The sequence below is a fragment of the Embiotoca jacksoni genome, unplaced genomic scaffold, assembly GCF_022577435.1.
Source record: "Embiotoca jacksoni isolate LCO1_2020_lvr unplaced genomic scaffold, fEmbJac1.0.p SCAF_10, whole genome shotgun sequence".
Taxonomy (NCBI): Eukaryota; Metazoa; Chordata; class Actinopteri; family Embiotocidae; genus Embiotoca; species Embiotoca jacksoni.
In genome coordinates, this window is record NW_027185230.1 from 8,758,389 (window position 1) to 8,776,763 (window position 18,375).

At 42.6% G+C, this 18,375-nt stretch overlaps 2 protein-coding genes across 3 annotated transcripts; one reads left to right on the plus strand and one right to left on the minus strand.

Annotated features, from left to right (window-relative positions):
* The first annotated feature begins 929 nt into the window (after window positions 1–929).
* Window positions 930–5,003, plus strand: LOC138207020 (uncharacterized). Its single transcript, XM_069164002.1, has 6 exons — window positions 930–1,637; window positions 3,149–3,310; window positions 3,487–3,661; window positions 3,743–3,825; window positions 4,020–4,117; window positions 4,422–5,003. Exons 1-6 carry the CDS (start codon window positions 1,011–1,013, stop codon window positions 4,504–4,506), a joined length of 1,230 nt encoding a protein of 409 aa, XP_069020103.1. The 5' UTR covers window positions 930–1,010; the 3' UTR covers window positions 4,507–5,003.
* Window positions 5,004–6,441: 1,438 nt separating this feature from the next.
* On the minus strand, window positions 6,442–15,741 carry rnf208 (ring finger protein 208). Of its 2 annotated transcripts, none has more exons than XM_069164023.1 (2): window positions 15,094–15,741; window positions 6,442–8,648 (listed from the first exon to the last, which is right to left on the minus strand). In XM_069164023.1, exon 2 carries the CDS (start codon window positions 7,581–7,583, stop codon window positions 6,807–6,809), a length of 777 nt encoding a protein of 258 aa, XP_069020124.1. In that variant the 5' UTR covers window positions 7,584–8,648; window positions 15,094–15,741; the 3' UTR covers window positions 6,442–6,806. The 2 variants fall into 2 exon arrangements, with proteins under 2 accessions (XP_069020124.1, XP_069020115.1); XM_069164014.1 differs by having other exon boundaries at window positions 14,961–15,741.
* Window positions 15,742–18,375: the final 2,634 nt, after the last annotated feature.

The following is an 18,375-nucleotide window of genomic DNA, read 5'->3' on the forward strand; positions in this document are numbered from 1 at the left end:
TTGAAGGAGCAATGAAGAGCAGAAGGATTTTAGAAATGCTACTGATGGACATAAATAAACAAATAACAAATGAGTCATGTCCCTACACACACGCCACTCAAAAAAAGGCTTTTCACCTTTTGTAATTACACGCCCAGCAAAACGTGAGTCATACACAGCAAAGCATAATTATATTTAAAAAATATATCCTTAATATATATGTGGTTAATTATTGAGTGGGATGGGTGGAAAGTACAGAAATGAGGACATAAGGAGATATATACATAAATAAATAAAATGGAGAAAGCGTTAAACATGATGTGCTGGCTCAAAATAAGATACTCTTTTATTTAGGTTTTTTTTTCCAGGGTTTTGAATGAGGCCTGTGCATTGGATCAGATGAGCCACCGTGCTGTCACTGTTCACCCGGGGAATGCAGATCATGTCAGCAGACAGGAGTCTCCATTCTACACATTCCTACAGTCTCAGATGAATCTTGCTTTGTTGAAGTGACGGGACAGCGTTTACTATTTCAGCTCCGTCTTGCAGTTTTGCCTTTTCACACATATATGCCACAACACTCTATATCCACTGAGTAACTTTAGTGTATTATGTGTCTGTTGTGTTGAGGCATGTCCTTCTCTACTTGTGGGAAACATAAATGGCATTTCTCAAACTTGTTGTTTTATCTTTGTTATCTATGTGGCCTTGTCACGGCTTGTCTTTGTTGTCTTTTGGATTTGTTACAGGTGTGAGGACAAATTATGCATTTGAAAAAGCGTTGCATGTGAGTCACCTCTTTCCCGGGATTTAGTGACAGGAAGGAGCAGGTATCAACACGCAGCTTCATGCTGTGATGGGGAGAGGCGTGGTGAAGGAAAAGAGGCGGATCACAAGGCATGTTTTGAATCCTACATCACCAGTTCACCTCAGCTAATGACTTCGTGGGCTGTCTAAACTGGTGTCTTGTTCATTTTCCTTTGGCAGTTCAGCAGCAGAGGTGTGAGGGACAGCAGAGACCCATTTTGGAGATGAATCTATACAGGAGCTTTGGAAACCTCATGGAGACTTGGGTAACTGAAGGATGTCCTGACTCGGAGTGGCTTGAAAGTAGTGCTGAAGACTCTCTCACACCTTCCTCTGACATGGGAGCAAACCTGCGCTCAGAATCGGTGGACTCTGGAGTGGAGACAGCCAGCTGCGACACATCTTTTCCTGCTACTTCCTGCTTTGGTTCAACAGATAATGCAGAAGTCAACTTGTTAACACCACAAACAGAAGGACTCACTCCAGCATCAATGTCTCCTGCCCTCTCCCCTGCTGTGCCTTCCTCTTCCTTGTCTTCATCCCCACGCCTCTGTCCAAGCAGAGCCGAGGAAGGCTCCACCACCTTGCACCTAAAAGTCGAGCGACCACTACAAAGGCCCGACTCGAAACATCTAAAGGACAACCCAAGGCTCCTGACTGCGGATGAGATGCTCAGCCGATGGCCTCGACCAGCTTTTCTGCCCAAACGGCACACATCAGAGATAGTGAGAGGTCAAAGGTCAGAGATTTTTGGCCTAAGGCAAACAGTCAAACCATCTGTTCCCGTCAGGCAGATGTCAGATGTATGCAGGCGACCACTGTCTGTGAGTTGTGACAGGCAGAGATCAGAGGTGAGAAACTGTTTTGGTCCCAAACCAAACTGTGTTTGAATCTCTAAGGATTTGGGATCTTTTGCAGGAGAGGTTCAAACATTTAAGTACTCTGTCTGATTTTTGTTTATGCTTTTCTGAGCCCCTTTTCAGGGTTATATAAGTTAGTTGCAGTTACATGTTTGGTCTTGCACAGCACAAGCTTATAATGTTAAAGGAAAGCCTGAAAGAGAGTCCCAGAAGTTTAACAAGGCCTCTACTTTTACTTCTACTTAAAGGGTTGCAACACTCATTCACAAAGTTGCTCTTAAACTCACAGTAAGACAGGTGTGTCATTACTCATGGAGGATCTCTTTCATGCTCGCGGCCTATCACGAGAGTGACTTTGGTGAGACGGACCATAAACCAGTCTGGCTGGGTGACAGGCATGAGAGGAATGGAAGGAGACTTGTGGGGGAAGGTTGAGAAGTCTGTGGGTTTTTGATGAATATGACAAAACATGTTGTTGACCAGACAGCAGAAAATCATTTGTTTTGATTTGTAATTCGATTTTGACTGCCAAAATCAGGAGATTGCCAGAGACATCCCTCTTAACATCAGTGTGAAAATCAGGTCGAGCTGACAGAGGTGTTGAAACAATGAGGTTAAGTGCATGCAATTAGCTCTCAATATTTCTTTAGTCCTTGGGTGTGTGTGTTTATTGTTGCTTGTGTTCTTATGGCTAAGTCAATTATACTTTGATTATTCATCACAACACTCATGTGATGGATGAGGACATGCATTGGAAATTAGAAACAGTCAGACAAATCTGGATATTTTCGCTGAACAGGTTAAGATTTCCGTTGTTCTTTTTAATCTCGAGGTCTACAATAAAGAATAACGTAATGAATTCAGAAAGTTATATTAAGCAGTTTAATGCAGCCTTTAATGTCATCATTTAATCCATGTCCTGATATAAAAGATAAAGCCCCTCCAAAATCTAGAGATTCTTCATTTAATTTGGGTATTTTAATAGTTATTTCTAAACTACTAATTTGTTAGCATTTTATCAATCTAACACTGTGATTTAATCAGTTTAATGTTCTCTTTGTTTAACCTCTTAATCTAGCATGCTAACATCTTCGCTCCAAACTCAGACGGAGGCTCATGGAAAAAGATGAAAAGTTTGAGGAGCACAGGAAATATTCATGAAACAATTTAAGAATTAATCCTGAAGGGGAGATAAATATTTGTAGCAAATTTCAGGGCAATCCATTCAGTAGTTGTTGAGAGATTTCACTCAAAGTGAAATAAATCAGCCTCTTGGTTGTGCTGGAAAAAGTGGATCAGGTGATGTCCAGCATTGTGTGGCTTCATCCTCAGGAAACCATGAATGTCTAAAAAAAAATGTCCTCCAGTAGCTGTCGAGATATTTCAGTCTGGACCAAAGAGGCCGACCATCAGACCTTACCGCTCATGTGGCTAAAAATTGCTGCATGCTATCACCTCTGATTTGTTTATCTAATATTTTTCTTGTTCTTTGATGTGTGAAGGGCCTCGGTGTGGAAGAGAGGAAAGACCTGAGTCCTGGACTCAGCTACTTGGAGCAGGTGTGTCAAATGCTGGAAGAAATAGCCAAGCATCAGATGCACAACCGATCGTCACAGATGGAGACGGATGCCCTCTGGGAACATCAAGACACGCAGATGAACCAGGTGATGACATGCACGTAAGACATCTTTGGAAGGCAGTTTAGGAATTTGTCACAGTTTCCACGGTTTACAAGTGTGGCGCGGACTTGTCTAATTGGTGTTGACAAGATGTCTTCCTACAGCATGAGGGTTCATATGAATCAAACCATACCAACATTGTCACTTGATTTTTCTTTGAGGCTCCCGACAGCTGTCAGAGTGACTCCACAGCTGCCGAGGAAGATCTTTGTTCTTGGCAAAGGCTTGAAACTGCAGACAATACAGAGCATAGTTCCGGCGAACAGCAGCAGCGGAAGTACGGACATTTTCGGCAGAGATCAGCTTCAGACACAGCACTTGCAACGCTGCATTTAAGTGAGTCATCTCCTACCCATTTCTTTCTTAATTAAGTTTTTCTTCCAGCACATGGAAACGGATTTGTTTTGCTTTGTGCAGGAAAGCTTAATGCAAACTGCAGAGGGCAGCATCTAAGTACAGACGACCTGCTGGAGAAGGCAGAGGTCGACCATGAAATTCAGGTAGAATACATTCAAATACAGAAATCAACATAAAATACAATTTATACTAAAATAACAAACATAATCCAGCTACAGGCTACATAATATACATATTATGTCAAATGTATTGTTATTATAGGTTTTCTGTAAATCATTTGTATTTATTGTCATTTAATCTTCATTTAATTGGTCCACAAATATTTGCATCTTTTCAGGAGTCCACAAAAGACAAGACGAATAAAACGAACAAGAACTGGAGGTTAAAAATTGGGTCTTTGAGAAGAGAGGATTCAGCTGTGTCATATACAAAAGGGTGAGATATAATATTTATAACTGTAACCTCTAAGGGGGCAGTATTATTAATCTCTTATGATGCTCGATGCTCTGAGGAAATGTGTGTGTTGCTCCAACATGGCAGCCGGCCAAACTGGATGCAGTGATCCGGAGCTAATGCACAGTAGATGGAGAGGCTTTGGTGAGAGTTAATTTTCAGTCTGTGCATCTGCTCCTCTTGAACATTATGTCCCTTTTTTTCATGAAATTTAGCTTAGACGATGCCTCCAGTTCTCCACACCAACTTGTTTAATCTTTGCCTGATGAATTTTTTATCTATAAAGCCAACAGATGCAGTCATCTGAGAAAAACTCAGCCCGACGACGGTTGAGCCAGCTGTTCAGGAGGAGGGGGAAAACTCAGCCCTAAAATGGACCACAGTGTTTGTCTTGATGTTTTGACATTTTGGTTTCAGCATGGAGAAAGCTTTCCCTTAAAAATCTGGGTACTGAAACTGCTTTCAAAGTGACCTCCTTTTTAGCCAATGGTGCAGCAGTCTGCCATGTTAATTTATTAGAAAATGTGTGTTATACTGACAAATGGAGGTATTCGCTATAAAAAATTGTGACAGGGAACTAAATACATAGCTTAACATAATGTATATAATGTACGATTCCTGGCAGTACAAAGCTCAATTATAACAACTCTTTGTACAATTACTTTTCCCTGTCACAGCTGCAGATTACAATACAAGACTATGTCAAATGACAGAAGGTAAATATATGTACTTATCTGAAAATCGTATCACCTTTGTATGGGTGTATGTTTCTATACAATAAATACTGCTGATGTGTCCACATGTGAAATAAGAAAATATTTTTACACACCATACACTTTCGATTAACAGTCAAACATGTGTTCTAATTCTTGATGCAACCAATATTTAGAATTTTTCTTGTGTAATAATTATTTATGACTGGCAAATGTGTGAAAATAGTGCCCATCATATTTTTCCAGTGATTAGGAGTACATTTTCAAATTGTTGATACAGTTTATACAAAACAGAATAAAATCAGTAAATTTTCACATTTTCGAAACTGGAGCCGATCAGTATTTGGAATTTTTCAAAGAATTTGGCACAAAATGTAAGGAACAGTAATTATGTTTGGGGAAATTCCCCCCCTTAAACTATCCCTTCATAGTATGAAACTTTTCCACATGAAAATTAAAAAAAAAAAAAGACAAAACCTATCTTTGGTTGAGTTTATACTTACATTATCCCACAAGTTTCCAACAATATTATACCCATAAAAGTCTGTAGTTTCACTAAATTGCCTGTCAGTGGCGTCATATCATATCCTGAGTAAGGAAGGGACTCTGCAAACTAGCTAATGTATTGCTTGCACAATTTTTCATTGCCATTTCCTGTGCATTCTTTTGCCAAAGATGTCCCTATAAAGTGCAAACGTCCGGGGTGAACCAAACGACCCAAGACGATGAGAGCTAAAATTAAGGTAAACATTCTAATGGCATTTGTAAGATGGAGAGAGTTTTGTGACACGCCAGGACGACATAGAGACGGTGATCTTGTGTGCGTGTTACGTGACAGGTAAACAACCATGTGGCTAATAATACGTTTTCCGAGGCATGTTATGAACTGTTGGAGGTCAGTTAGTTTCCGCCAGTGCACCATTGGGATCTTTTTTTTTTAGGAATGACTCACAGTTGGTTTTTCAGCGGGTGCGTTGCTGAAAGCGGAGAACCTGTTATAAACACAAATTGCCTGGTGGGGAACTATGGGCTTCTGCTCAGGGCTGTGCTTCCTTCGGACAGACACCCAGCCAACCTTGGCTTGCTGGACGCTCCGGAGCTGTCTGGGGAAAAGTTGGCGCTATGATAGGTTGGCTACTGGCTAACTACAGCAGCTAAGGACTCGGTGGAGTTTTGCTTCTAATTCGCTGAGCTTCATCACCAACATTGCAAATGAACAAAAAAAAAATTACATGTACCATTATCACATAAGGAAGCAGAGAAATAACTAAATATAAGACATAGGGAGTAAGGTTCAGCAGGTGAGTGAGAAGCCCTCGCTGACTGCAAGCTTAAAAATAGTTTTTTCATTTTTCACAATAACAGACATCATCCATCTACTGTTATTGGTTCAACTGAGAAACCCCGAGCAGCAAAATTGACATACTGATCGTTCAAAAAGTGCTAAAATAAATACTAAAATACCAGCAAAATATACTTCTTAAAATGGCTTTTAAAGTGTCATAGAGCAGGATTCAAAATAAGAAAAAGAAAAGCCAGTTGTGTGCAGCCGTAGTCACTCAGAGCACTGACAGATAACAAGTGCAGGCCACACAGATTTAATTCTCATTTATTTAATCTTTATTCACCTAGGTTGGGGGGACAGACCTCCCCTGGCATTCCCATGTAAAGAGATGTCAATGACAAACACGTCCAACCAAACGAGAGAGGGTGAATAGGATTCCAGTCCATACATAAAATACATTTATTTACTATTTATTGAACCATCTGGCATCCATTAGTCCCACACAGCATCCATCTGTGCTATTAAATATATAGAGATAACATCTATGGAGGGATTTATTTACTGTATGTGTCAGAGAAGGGGGGTTGGCAGAAAGGGTAGAGCTTATAGATGAAAAGAGTGGTGGTGGTGGTGGGGGGCAGCGTCGAGTCATGCCTGCAGTGGCCCCCCTTGTCTACATGATGCCACAGGAGGACAAGGGGTTGGCGATCTGGCAGGTGCAGGCTGACTGGCAGTATTGACGCACAGTCTGGTAGCAGCTGCGGTCAGCGTCCCCGCCCCACTGCACGGGCCCATTGGGGTCAGAGGGCAAGCGGCTCAGGATGCTGGTGTTAATGGCCAGAGCAGCCAGGCCATAGTCAGTGAACAGCACTGTCTCACGCCGGCACGTGGGACAGGAGATGAACTTGTACTTGGGACAGGACTCATAGAGGATCTGCAGGCACTCCTCGCACACCGAGTGCAGACAGGAGAGGATGCGCGGACGCTTCCCGGCAAAGTTGTAAGTGTGACCGCAGGTGGGGCAGTCCAGTGGCTCGCAGGGCATGACGGGTCCCGAGGAGGAGGAGGAAGAAGTGGAGGACGAGGTGGAGGACGAGCGCAGCACATACTGGTTGACGATGACGTCCTCCATCTTGTAGTGGAACTGGTGGTAGCAGATTTCATTGGCACTGGTTTTGCGCTGCGCCAGGAAGCTCTGCTCCCTGCGTGTCAAGGGGGCCGGGGAAGACACCATCGGTCTGGGAGACACCGATATGTCCAGTGTCAGGTCGCTGCAGGCCTGGTTGACGATGATTTCGCCCTCGCCTCCGCCGTCCCACGCCACTCTGGGGGGCGGGGCATAGCGCGGCTGGGTGACGGGCACAGGGCACTCTCTGGGAAACTTCTCCGACTGGATGATCTTGACGGTGTCCATGGGGATGGTGACGGGCTGACGCCTGAGGCAGGACATTCGCACGTTTTTGAGGTGGAAGAGAGAGGGGCTGCGTCTCTAATCAGCGCTGGACAACCCTGCCTGGTTCTGCACACGGGGACAAAAATTGGAGTCCTTCTCTGAAGTCAGCCATTAGAGGGGACATGGGGACGGATGGTTGCCTCCATGTTTCCCTCAGAGAGCCCCCCTGGCAGGCGCTACAATCAGCCTGAGTCTTTATGAGGGGGAGACAGATAGAGGAGCTCAGCCAGAGCAACACAATCTGCTCTTATTCTGTCACAGTTTATATGTTCAGATGATTTAACAGTCCAGCTTACACTATCCGACCAGTGTTGACAACTTAAAGGTAGCTTTCCGTTGTTTCAACTCAGTTATGCTGATGTTCCTGTGCTGTTTCTGATGGCTATTTACTGAAATATAGATACACACACAAGGACTGACTTTAGCACAGAGATATGTTCTCACTCAGTGATACACTAATAAATAATCTCATATGCACACAGATGCTCACATATATACATACAGTTCAGATTGGTGGATTTCTGCATTCATAGATTGGCGTGTTGATTATAGGCAGTTCAAAAAGGTCCAAGAGGTATTCTCTGAAACTATATCCTGTGCCCTCCTGAGGAAAACTCCCTCCTTAAACGAGACTTTCAACTTGTTTCTCGCTCGAACCGCTACTTTGCTTCCTGTTTTTGACCAAGGGTGTGTTACACATTGACTTGAGTGCGTGAGAAAGAAAATATTACCCTTAGCTTTTCTCTCTGCTCTTGGTCCAGTTTGGTTAGGTGACCCTATGTGACCCTTTCAGTGACTTGTTGATAAGAAAATGGAAGGAGGTCTTTTTTTGGGAGGTGTCCCACAATGCTCCCGAAAGCTGTTAGAATGACTCCTTCAAACTCCAAGGCTCCTGAATTCCTCAGAGGTGGGAGTGAAGGGGCGGTTTTTATTTGGACTTTCAGACAGCCCTCCCAACGAAGCAGAAACAGTGACTGCAGCTCAAAGTATGCCTCTGTGCTTGTCTTCCTTTTTCAGTTTCTCAGAACCCAACGTGTTTCAGGGTTCCTTTGGTCCATCTACCTGTGGAAACAGAAAAGAGGTACATGAAATAGTTTCAGTGTTATTTTATATCTTTAGAAATATACATAAATGCTGCACCTCTCAGTAAAATGCATTCCTGTAAGATACAGCAGGGTTTTCCCTTCCATTATAAGGCTTAAGTGCTGCACCCAATATGTTTTGAGCACCACCTAAAATGAATTTTGGAGGGCGTCAAAACTACAGAAAAAGACTCTTCTGAGATCCAGCGGTTGTCATTGTTCCCCCCAAATATTATTTCCCACCAAATACATATACTGAAGTCTTTACAAACACTAATACAGTAAAATTGTATTCATGATTTCCAACAATGTCACCAAAAGCTGAACGTTATAAGCTTTGTGAAGATGGCAGAGTTGCTCTACTGATTAATATTTAATTGTTCAGGTGTGGCCTGAATAAAGTGGTGTGGAACAAAGTGGCCACTCCACTTCTATTTATCCACGTGTATTTACCATATGACAGATTTTTGTTCCTTCCTTATATGTTTGAACTTTCTCGTTGTGTTGCTATATGTACAAGTCTGAAATAAAATCTGCCACATGTACATAAAAATGTATGCTTGTAGCCAGAATCTTAGAAATGCTGAGGTTAAGTGATTTTTCGTTCACCATATCACTGTGAATAATTATTTTGACCAGAAAGCCAAAACCTTCATTAAACTAGACTGAATTTCATCAAATTTATTTTTCTTTGTCTTCTTAGTGCAAATAAAATGACTGTAAAAGATTATATAAACATATGTTTGTGTCAGGGCTGTGAAAATCTACCACCCCGCACCTTTAAAGAACTCTGAGAACCTTTAAAAAGTCCTATTGTGTAACAACAAAAGCAGGTAATCTGCTGTGTAAACTGACTGCACATAAAACCAGTAAATGAAGATGACAAGTCATTAGCAGCCACAGCTTGCCCCACTGTGCGGTCGGAGCAGGTGATTGTGAAACAGTTGCAGCCTTGCTCTTGTCATTCTTACTGCTTCCTGTCAACACTCTGTCATCTTGTGAGCTGCGTTGGTTCGACGCTAACGTGCGTAGGAAAAGTTTACACACTGCATGGAGGGTTTGTGTCATACTGTATGTGGGTTTGTGAAAGAGAAGAAGTGCACGGATGAAAATCTTTAGCTTGACCAAAACAATAGCTGCCAAATAGCAGACGAGGGAGGATGACACATCTTTCATTCTCAGCGCAGCTGTCAACAGTGATGATTCATTAGAGGAATAAAAAAAACACTGAACAGAGGAGGTGACCTACATGACGAGGAAGAGAGAGGGAGGGAGAGAGAGAGAGAGAGAGAGAAAGAGAGAAGAGAGGGAACAAAGCTCAGGTCCTGGTTTCTATTTATGGTTTGTTTATCTGTGCAATTCTCTGTGGTTTCCTGCCCCCAACCATTTCTGAAGATTCACACCGAATGAGGAAGATGTACCTAACAGGCAGAAGTGCTTTAGCCCATTGCTTTCACGTGACGCAATGAGCCATATAAGGCGAGTGCGTGGACATTTGTTTCTCCCATTTATTCTTTATTCATTAATCTGTTGACATACTCACAGAGCTGTTTGCCAGCATCACTCACAATCTCACCAAATGTGTCCGTCCAGCACTGCAGTGCTGCAACGCTTCTCCCAAAATAGCTTTTGTTTCTTTCTCATCCTCTTGCACACACACACAGTAGGCATTCATGCACATTTCATGAGGCTGGGCGTGAGCAACAAAAATAAAATAGCGTGTTGTTTTCTTCAGTTTTGGTATGTTTGGACAGCGATGCTTAATGCTTCCAGAAGCTATTTATGCAAGAGAAATAATCTTCATGAATGATAGCCTTCACGGTAAATACGTTATCAAAAAGAAGAAGGTTGTCCAAACGATCTAGTTTTATATCATGATACAAATTCTGTGTGGCATGGATAGATTAATAACACAATATTTATATAGGATGTATGTTTTATATGTGTGCAACTTATTCTGTTACAGTTTAAGTAAGTACCTTCCTTCCTCTGGATGTTTCAAAAACACAATATGATCATTTAGTTATTTATTGTTAGACAGTAAACTGACTGTGGCTTATAGTATCTTTCAACACCTGGACTGAAACTTTGACTTTTATACTGGTTCTTTAATGATACATTTTTTTAAATTTTAAAATATATTTTTTTTAATCTCTTAAAGATAAGAAAATTATAAATTATAAAAGATAATTACAAATTACAGTTCATATCTGTAGTTTCCATGCGCTTTAAAGGGGGAGAGTGTTACCCAGGCGGTTTTCTGTAGCTACAATTTCCAGATGCCCCCTAAACGCCTCACATGCGGTATATCGGTAGACGGTACAATTTCCAGATGTCCCCTTAACGCCTCACGTACAAATTACCACTTAACGCTACAAAGCAATGTTCCCTCAATGTCTCACATGAACTCGACGGTACAATTTCCAGATGTCCCCTTAACGCCTCACGTACAAATTACCACTTAACGCTACAAAGCAATGTTCCCTCAATGTCTCACATGAACTCTATTGCTCGGCGATTACAACTAACTAGTGTTCCCTAAACGCCTCACATGCTGTCAGTGGATGCTAGCTGGCTGCAGACAGAGAAGCGCACGGAGCTCAGGTTGGTGTCCACAAAATTGGTTTGAAAAACGTGAAATAAGTGGAGACCGAGTGACTTTATCTGTGGATGGCCTGTCCAAATACAGCCTACGTTTGTATAGTAAATGCTGTGGCTAAAAAAAAAAAATGCTTATACTATTTAATCCTTTTTAAACGACCAAATGTTGCACTTTTAATACGAAAACGTGGTTCATATTAGAGAAGATGAAGCCTAAATATTGGAATTTATTTCCAAAGGACAAAGTACTTTTTGTTAGTAGATTCCACATACCCTAAATATTGATATGCACCTCTGGTGATGAAGTGCAGCTAGAAACGTTCACTGTTGCTGAAGTCTGGTCAGCTTCTTAGTCCTGTTTATTTATTCTTTGATCAGATATTTAATTATTTGAATTACATTTTGTCCATTTCAAACTGCACTTACTCGGGCAAAGTTTTGTTTTGTTTCAGGCCTGATAATGAGCATATCAAATGATGTTTTGAATTAGTCTGACATCAGCAAAGATAAAGATATGCTGTCATATATAATCGGAAAGCACAGAATAGAAATATGTTGAGGGTGTTGTACAAACACATTAGGGAATCTGTGTCTTTATTTTACGTTTGTATAAAAAAAACAAAAAAAACAACACAAAATACTATAGCCAATAGATCATTATCATATTTTATGAAGTCTCAATTATCCAGTTGGGCTCAGATAATTGATAATCAAAAAAAGATCCTGCATGTCCAGACTCATTTATATAAACAGCTTGTAAAAATACATCTGTCTGATAATGATAAGGATCAAGCTGATAAAGCAACCAGGCTGCACGAGGAGCCTTTGAGGAGCCTGGGGGAGATGAAGCAGCTAAAATTACCCTCTAATTTGGTGACAGAGCTATGAAAAGGGCCGATAACTGATGCAGGCTGTCTGCTGATGGGCCAGCTTTGTGGCGCAGCCTCCTCCTAATCGACAGAGCCCTCTCCAGTTATGTAAGGAGCTCATCTTCTACCCTGCCACCATATTAACACAGTGTAAACTGCTGCAGCTCCCCACAGTCTTCACAGACTGACTGTGTGTGTGTGTGTGTGTGTGTGTGTGTGTGTGTGTGTACGTGTACATAACTCTGGATCATCTTCCTACAGAGGAATTATTACACTAATGAAATCATGGCAGGCATTTGACCTCATCATCACAAGCAAGAGGAGGAAGAGGAGAGCTGACCACAGAGATGTTAGAGGAGGCTGCCTCAGCAGCAAATTCCTCATACCATTAAGCACACACAGAGCTGCATTCACATTTTAGACACACGCACACACACACACACGCACACACACACACACACACACACACACACACACAAACAGATCCTCGAACATTCTCACCCTCAGACGACTCCCCATCACATAGCTACAGGGCACCACCCTTTACATTCCTGTGGACCCACCGACCAACTGATAACGGGCCGATGTGAACCTCCTGTAATGAATATTTTTAAATGTGAATGTCACGGTACATTTATTGATGACTGATTAGACTGACACACACCTGAAAGGAGAGAGAAAAGCACACACAACTCCACACACTGAGAACATTCCTATCATATCACACTCACACTGTGTTCCCTCATGTATTTATCTCTCTCACACACACACACACACACACACACACACACACACACACACACACACACTACCCTGGTACTCATGATCACACTGGATAGATTCCACCTGTGCAGATCGGAGTGCAGGAGAAGGGCACCATGTTCTGAATGAGTCATAAAGGCAGTGCCTGCCTGCCTGCCTGCCTCTCATTTTCTCAGTGGAAATCTGTCTGTCTCTGTCCGTCTGTCTCTCCCTCGTGCTTGTCCATCCATCTCTCTTTATCTTGGGCATGAACCGAGGCTCCAGGTCTTCATGTCCCCGACGCCACATTCCAGCAGTATGTCAGTTATGCCAGCTATGTTGAGATTTGTATCCACATTCATACCTCGGCTGGTAAAAACACATCGACGCGTCTCCGCTCGGACCCAAGCGGAATATTATGTTATGACCTTAGCGTGGTCTGAAGATAAATCCCCAGATTTATAGTATGTTCACTGGCTGCAGCTTTTCTCTGTGAATTATGGGGTTTGCAGAGATTCAGTTGTACGTTTTACAGTTTGAAAACAAATTAAGTTTGGTGCTGTATAAAAGCAGATGAAAGATGCACCTGTGTGTCCTTCTCGTTTCTATGTTCATGATGTTTTTTATTTGTTTGGCACAGTCAGAATATACAAATCTTTGATAATATATATAGTTTTGCATATTTTTTATTTTAGTGTATGAATAGTGCTTACAATCATTTATGGGTGCCTTTTAAATGCATAATACAGCAGATAATGTCATTTTAATGCCAATGTTTGAATACAACTAGATATTAAACCCAGGATTTAGATCCACATGTGATGTTTGCTTCTATCCATCTGTCATATTTACAGTCAACTGCATGACTGCAGTCTGGTGTTTGTGTTTTTGCATGGGCAGGAAGTGCTCAGTGTGCGTGTGGCGAGGTGTTGTTTTTAATAATTCAGCCCGCTGTCATTCATAGCAGACATCGGCCATTTTGCCTCGCAATTCATTACAGCCAAGTGCTCTTTGTTCTCGTCTGTGTAGCTCCCTCAGCAACATGGCAGGGCTGCACACAGGGAGAAACATAAAAAAGCCATAAGCAGCATCGCTCTTCCCTGACACACACTTCATAGAAGATTTATGAGGGGAAAAGCTCGGCAAGTGCCCAGCTCTTCAATAACAGCAGCGACTTGATTGATTTTTTTTTTTTTGATTTTTTTTTTTTTTGGATCTTCTTATAAAGAGGCTCGTCTCAGCACAGGTTTATGATCGACAGCGATGCTGTTGCCGTCAGCTCAAGAGGGACTCGTATGTGAGACAGAAGCGAGGTGGATGAAATGTTTGGACCGTGCGAGATGGAGCGGCTTTTTGTGCGATGCCTTGCATGTGGGAGGGGTGCAGCAGTTATGCAATCGCAGCATGGTGTGCCGAGCGCTCTCACTGCAGCGCCAATGTATGGCCAATATGGAGATGCCTCAGTGTTGCTGACAACTACAGAACAGGCCGCTCCTGCCCTGTTCCTATTACCCCCGCCCTCCTTCCCTCCACACACACACACACACACACACACACACGCACGTGCACACACACACACACACACACACACACACACACACACTCACACTCTCTCTCTCTCTCTCTGTCTGTGCAGAGGTCTGTCAAATGTCATAACCACCGGAGACAGGAAACCCTCAAGATAGCATCTCCACCCAAACTCACACATCATCAGGCTCTATTCATAGTTTCCAACCACTGTGTATGGTCTGTGCAGATAAGCAGGTGTGCAGGTGTGTGTCTCTGGCGGCATACATGTGTGTCTCCATTCATATATCTGTCTGCGCGTGTCTGCAAAATGGACGTCATGATGCAACAACCGTGCAAATCCCAGCTTAACACAACAAAGCAAAAAGCAGAGACGACCTCTGCCTATGTCATGCTCGCATAAAGATGGATATATATATATATATATGAAAGATCAAGGAGCCACAGCGCGCAGAGCTGAAACGTTCAGATTGTCCAGGTACACATTCACAACACACCGAACAAGCTCGCTGTCTTCACCATGAAACGGATTCAAAGCCTCGTTTCATCCTCACCTGTCTCCTACGCACTTGTCTTGCCTCCTCGCTCCCGTTCCAGTTTCTGCTTTGATATCTTTGCTGTCTGTGTTGTTCTGTGAAGATAAACAAAGCCGCTCTGCCCCTTTTTTTTCTCGAGTGAACGTCTCACCAGAGGGAGGATGCTCTCTCCCGTCCGTCTTATCGTGGAAGGACGAACATCAAGCAGCGGCGGCGGGAGCAAAAGATGGGGGAGATGGAAGATGGAGGAAGCCGTTGCAAGGTGGATACATCATGTCCCTCTTCGCCTCCTCTCGCTGGTACCTTTTGTCCTTCACTCTCCCAACCTCGCTCTTTCTCCTCAGAGCTGTGACTGAGCGTCTTCCTCTGGTCTCCCTCTCTCCATCCCTTTTTCTTCTCTCAAATTCTTCAGCTTATTCTGTGCAGGCAACCCGAGCTTCTGTACTGCGTCTCTTGAATGTCCCCTTCTCTTTCTGTCTTTCTTCCTTCCTTCCCTCCCTCCCTGCCTCCCTCCCTCTCTCTTCTGGTCTTCAGGTAAACCTCTCTTCTCCCTCTTTCCCTCTCCTCTGCTGTTACCTCTCCTCTTGGCTCAGCTGCCGTTCATTACTGCTCTTTCTCCTCCTCCGTCTGCTCCAGTCGGTGCGCCTCACCGTCACACATGCGCAGTGTTTTCACACATACATGCACACTCTCACACACACACACAATCTCTCTCTCTCTCTCTCTCTCGCTCTCGCTCTCTCGCTCCCTCTCTCACTCTCAAAAACACACTGCCTCTCTTTTCCTCTCGTTCACTCTCCCTCGCTGCAGCACACACTGCAGTGCCTCTGCAGGCAGGATCACGTTTGCTCGTTGCCAGAGAAAATATTTCAGCCAATGAGGACAATACCCCCGCCCACCCTTTCCACACCCCCATCTAAACACACACACACACACACACACACACACACACACACACACACATGCACATATACACACACGCGCACAGCCCTCCGAGCATCTATGAATCATACCTCGTATGCACACACTTGCACATACGGTTAAGTACAGAAGCCAGGAACACAGGAAGCCGGTGTAAATAGATCTAATCTGCACAGTGCAGCGCGTCTGAGACGGGAAAACAAAGCATAAATTCGCTCACAAATTAACTTTGCATCAAGCTGCTGACTGGAAGCTTCGGAAAAACAAATCCATCATATTCATCACAGACCACAAAGATCTCATTCATGTTTTCAGAAATGTATTTGTTTTAGCAGGGCCTTAAAACAACACAGCGGAGATTCGTCACTTGTATTAATTCCTCTTTAAGACTTAAGGATTAAAAAAAAAAAAAACGGCAAAATTTGAGACTCTTTGGTTTCTATAAAGAAACTTGAATGCAGCATCCTAAGCTCCCTCCACAGATCTGCACATGCAGCGACGTTGCATAACAAAGATTTTAATACGTTTTGTATCTGCTCGAGCTATCATGCTGACCAATAACTAATCCTCAGATCAAAGAGGAGAAAAAACATGATGTGAATTTTTAATCGATGTAGGAGGGATATGCTTACATAATATAGGTATCAAATACAACACTGGGGCAGAGGACAACAGAAACTCTGAACACCAAATGGACTCTGTTTGGGGGAGTTTGAGCAGTAAGTTCTCGATATAAACTTGCTCTTCCTGGAAGTTTGACGAGGAGCCAAAGTGTGTACTCACCAAATTATTGAAGTAACAAGTAGAAGGTTCCTCAAACCCCATTTGATGGTGCATTTTTCTGTTACGTTCTGGTATCTCTCGTTTATTTTCATGTTAAAAATCATATTCAATATTTTTCTGTATCTTAGAAAATTCATGACAAGTTAGCAGTAACTAATTACATTAGAACATGTTACTGTAATGTTTTTAAGTAACAACTATAGTGACTAACTACACTAAGCGGCAACCAATTATGACGTCACCGGTTGGTTTGTTAACTGTCGTTCTGAAGTCTCGAGTTTTGATTTCGTCCATCTCCGTCTTGTTATTTTGTTGCCAGAAGTGAACATATTTGGACGAGCTGGGGAGGAGCGAGCGGTGGATCTTGACTCGGTCTAATTTATTTCTTGTGCGCATTTGAAATTATGTTTTTGTGTGATTACCACTAGTGGCCACAGAGCCCGCTGTTGCTCTAGCTCAGAAATTTTACAATATTGTTGCTTTAAGTCCTCCCATTTAGCACTTGAAATGAGGATATAAACATATATATAGATTTTTAAACCAATTTATTGTTGTTGTTAGACGTGTTGATTAAAGCATTTCCTCCTGTGGCGATATTTCCTCCTGTGGCGATATGGCTCTAAAATAATATCACAGTATATCTGAGAATTTTTGCGAGAACGACATTCTTGATGATATGGCAAAATACTGAACAATATTTCATTAATAACTTCAATAACATACAATATAAACAAAATAAGTGTAAAAGATTTATGTGTTACCATGATCACCTGTAGAGCTTCTAATTACTTCCTCACCACTGTCAGCAGATTCAACAATGTTTAGGCCTGATTTTCTTAAGGTTAGCGTTGATGTTTGCCCATTCATAATGTAGTTTGGGGCTTTTCTTGCACTTTTGTTTCGTAAACAGTTTAGTCGTTCACCTGAGCGTCCGGTGCGCTCCGTTGTGTGTGAAGCTGCCCGGTGTATAGCACTCAGACACGACAGTTGGAGGAACGGCGGTCGGAGAAAGCGGCCGTCAATTAAACTCGCACTGTGCTGAAAACCTGAAGAATACTGCGGCTTTCAGCCATGCTTGTTGCTCGATAAGCTGCAAATATATTTCATACGTTTCCGCTGCACAACAGTATGACGTCATTACGTCAACTGGTCGGAAAATTGCATTTCTCACAAATATAGGTTTTTTTTATATAGCGGTATACCGGTATTATCGTGAACGATATGATATGTCACGCCCCTCCTGTGGCCATCCATATGATTGTTGCGTGACAATATGTGTTCATATAAGAAGTTATAAGTTCTGACAGATACTCACACACTGTGTATAAATGCTAAAGGGGGAAGTAAGGTCTTACTGGGATGACAATTTCAAATTCAACAAGCAACTGTTTTAAACAGTTTGGTTATTTTCAGCGTGGTTACTGTTGAATCAGTTTAATGCAGCTTTGTCTCCGTACTTGGTGGACAGTGTGCTCGGGTGTTACTTCAGTGCAGAGGCTGTTAGTGCTAACCTCCAAAAAGCAGAGAAATGCTGCTCCCCATACATTGTGTTAATTAAAGACCATGAATCACCTGCTTTCTTCAGAGTTGCAGGGTGTGTGTGTGAACTTTGTGGTGACAAGGATGTCTGGAGAGCTGCGTGCAGCCAAGGGAGTCGTTCCCATGTTCCCAGGGTCCTACGCTCCCCTAGCTCTATGTACCACATAATTGGAACCGGAAAAGTTGTTTC